This window comes from Miscanthus floridulus, chromosome 2 (assembly GCF_019320115.1).
Source record: "Miscanthus floridulus cultivar M001 chromosome 2, ASM1932011v1, whole genome shotgun sequence".
Lineage (NCBI taxonomy): Eukaryota > Viridiplantae > Streptophyta > Magnoliopsida > Poales > Poaceae > Miscanthus > Miscanthus floridulus.
In genome coordinates, this window is record NC_089581.1 from 168,609,442 (window position 1) to 168,611,166 (window position 1,725).

General features: G+C 45.8%; 1 protein-coding gene across 1 annotated transcript; it reads right to left on the bottom strand.

Moving 5' to 3' along the window:
* Positions 1-626: 626 nt before the first annotated feature.
* LOC136537413 (uncharacterized) lies at positions 627-1,046 on the bottom strand. Its single transcript, XM_066529393.1, has one exon. It carries the CDS (start codon positions 1,044-1,046, stop codon positions 627-629), a length of 420 nt encoding a protein of 139 aa, XP_066385490.1.
* Between the last annotated feature and the right edge of the window lie 679 nt (positions 1,047-1,725).

The window sequence follows — 1,725 nt, forward strand, 5'->3', positions numbered from 1 at the left end:
TCTGCTCTAGGTCATCTATGAGCTGGTCGGTCCATTTGGACTTAACCATGATGTCGTCTACATAGGCTTCAATGGTTCGCCCGATGAGGTCTTCGAAACACTTGAGCATACATCACTGGTATGTAGCTCCCATGTTTTTCAGACCAAAAGGCATCGTGACATAGCAGAATGACCCGAACGGGGTGATGAATGAAGTTGTGAGCTGGTCAAACTCTTTCATGGCGATCTGATGATACCTAGAATATGCATCAACGAAGTAGAGGGTTTCTCACCCCGAGGTTGAGTCGACTACTTGGTCTATATATGGCAAAGTCAATGGATCCTTTGGACACACCTTATATAGACCACAAAGAGAAACACTTGGTCTATACAAGGATAGGATTGACTAACCACTCAGGGTGATACAATTCCTTGATGAACCCGACCACCAAAAGCTTTGTGATCTCTTCGTCGATGGTCCTGTGCTTCTCCTTGTCGAAGCGGTGTAGGCGCTGCTTCACCGACTTGGAGCGTGGCTTGATCTTCAACGCGTGCTCAATGATTTCCCTTGGGATGCTTGGCATGTCCGAGGGTTTCTATGCGAAGATAAATCTATTGGCGTGGAGAAAGTCGACGAGCGTACTTTCCTATTTGGAGGAAAGCGTGGTGCCGATGCACACCACTTTTCTATCAAAGCTACTAGGGTCTACGAGCACCTCCTTGATGCCCTCCATGGACTCAAAGGATCTGGCCAACCGCTTGGAGTTGGGTGCCTCCTTGGTAGTCCCTTCCTTGATGATCGTGAGCTCCTCAGAGGCGATGATTGCCAAGGCATGCTCACAGCACTTAACCTCGCACTCGTAGGCACGCTGGAAGGTGGTGCTGATGGTGATGACCCCACACAGGCTTAGCATCTTATGCTTTAGGTAGGTGTAGTTGAGGATGGCCATGAACTTCGCGTAGCATGGTTGTCCCATGATGGCGTGGTAGGTCCCGTGGAATCCAACCACCTCGAAGGTGAGTATCTCTATCCTATAGTTTGTTGGATCCCCGAAGGTGACGGGCATGTTGATCTACCCAAGCGATATGGCTTGCATCCCCGGCACGATGGCATGGAAAGGTGCCCTGGTCGGTCGAACACGTGACCGGTTGATGCCCATGGCATCAAGTGTCTCAGCGTACATGATGTTGAGGCCACTGTTGTAATACCCTCGGTGTTACAATGTACCATCTTTTGCTAAAACACTGCATGTGCATCATGTTTATGTGATAATGTATGAATTATAATGTGTAAATAAATTCCTGTGACTTGAAACGTTTATCGGAAACACAGAACGAATGTTATGTTTCATATCGCGTTTTATCGCTTAGAGTTCTAAACGAATTTTTATTGAACGAAAATGCTATAGAACGTATACCCAGCACTTTAATAAAGTTTGTAGTACAAACTTCATAGGTGGTGATGAAATATTTGCGGTCGAGAATAGGATTTGCTAGATGGCTTACTTAATAGCTTAGAAATCGAAGTTGACGCAAATCTGAACAAAAACTTTCGTAGAAGAATGGGTCAACGAAGCTATGTTTGGCAATTTTCGTAGAAGAATTGGGCTGAGTAGTGGCATGGTTTTAGGGTTTGTTTTAGTAGCTTGGCATGCCATCTCGAGCGTAAAATAGCTGGTTTAGCAATTGAAGCAATGAGGTGGGTTTTTGTGATGCTTTAAAAAGCATGCAAGACACGTTGATCAG

Excerpts from the sequence above, each read along its gene's own strand:
- LOC136537413 (XM_066529393.1), bottom strand. The coding sequence starts at position 1,046 with ATGCCCGTCACCTTCGGGGATCCAACAAACTATAGGATAGAGATACTC.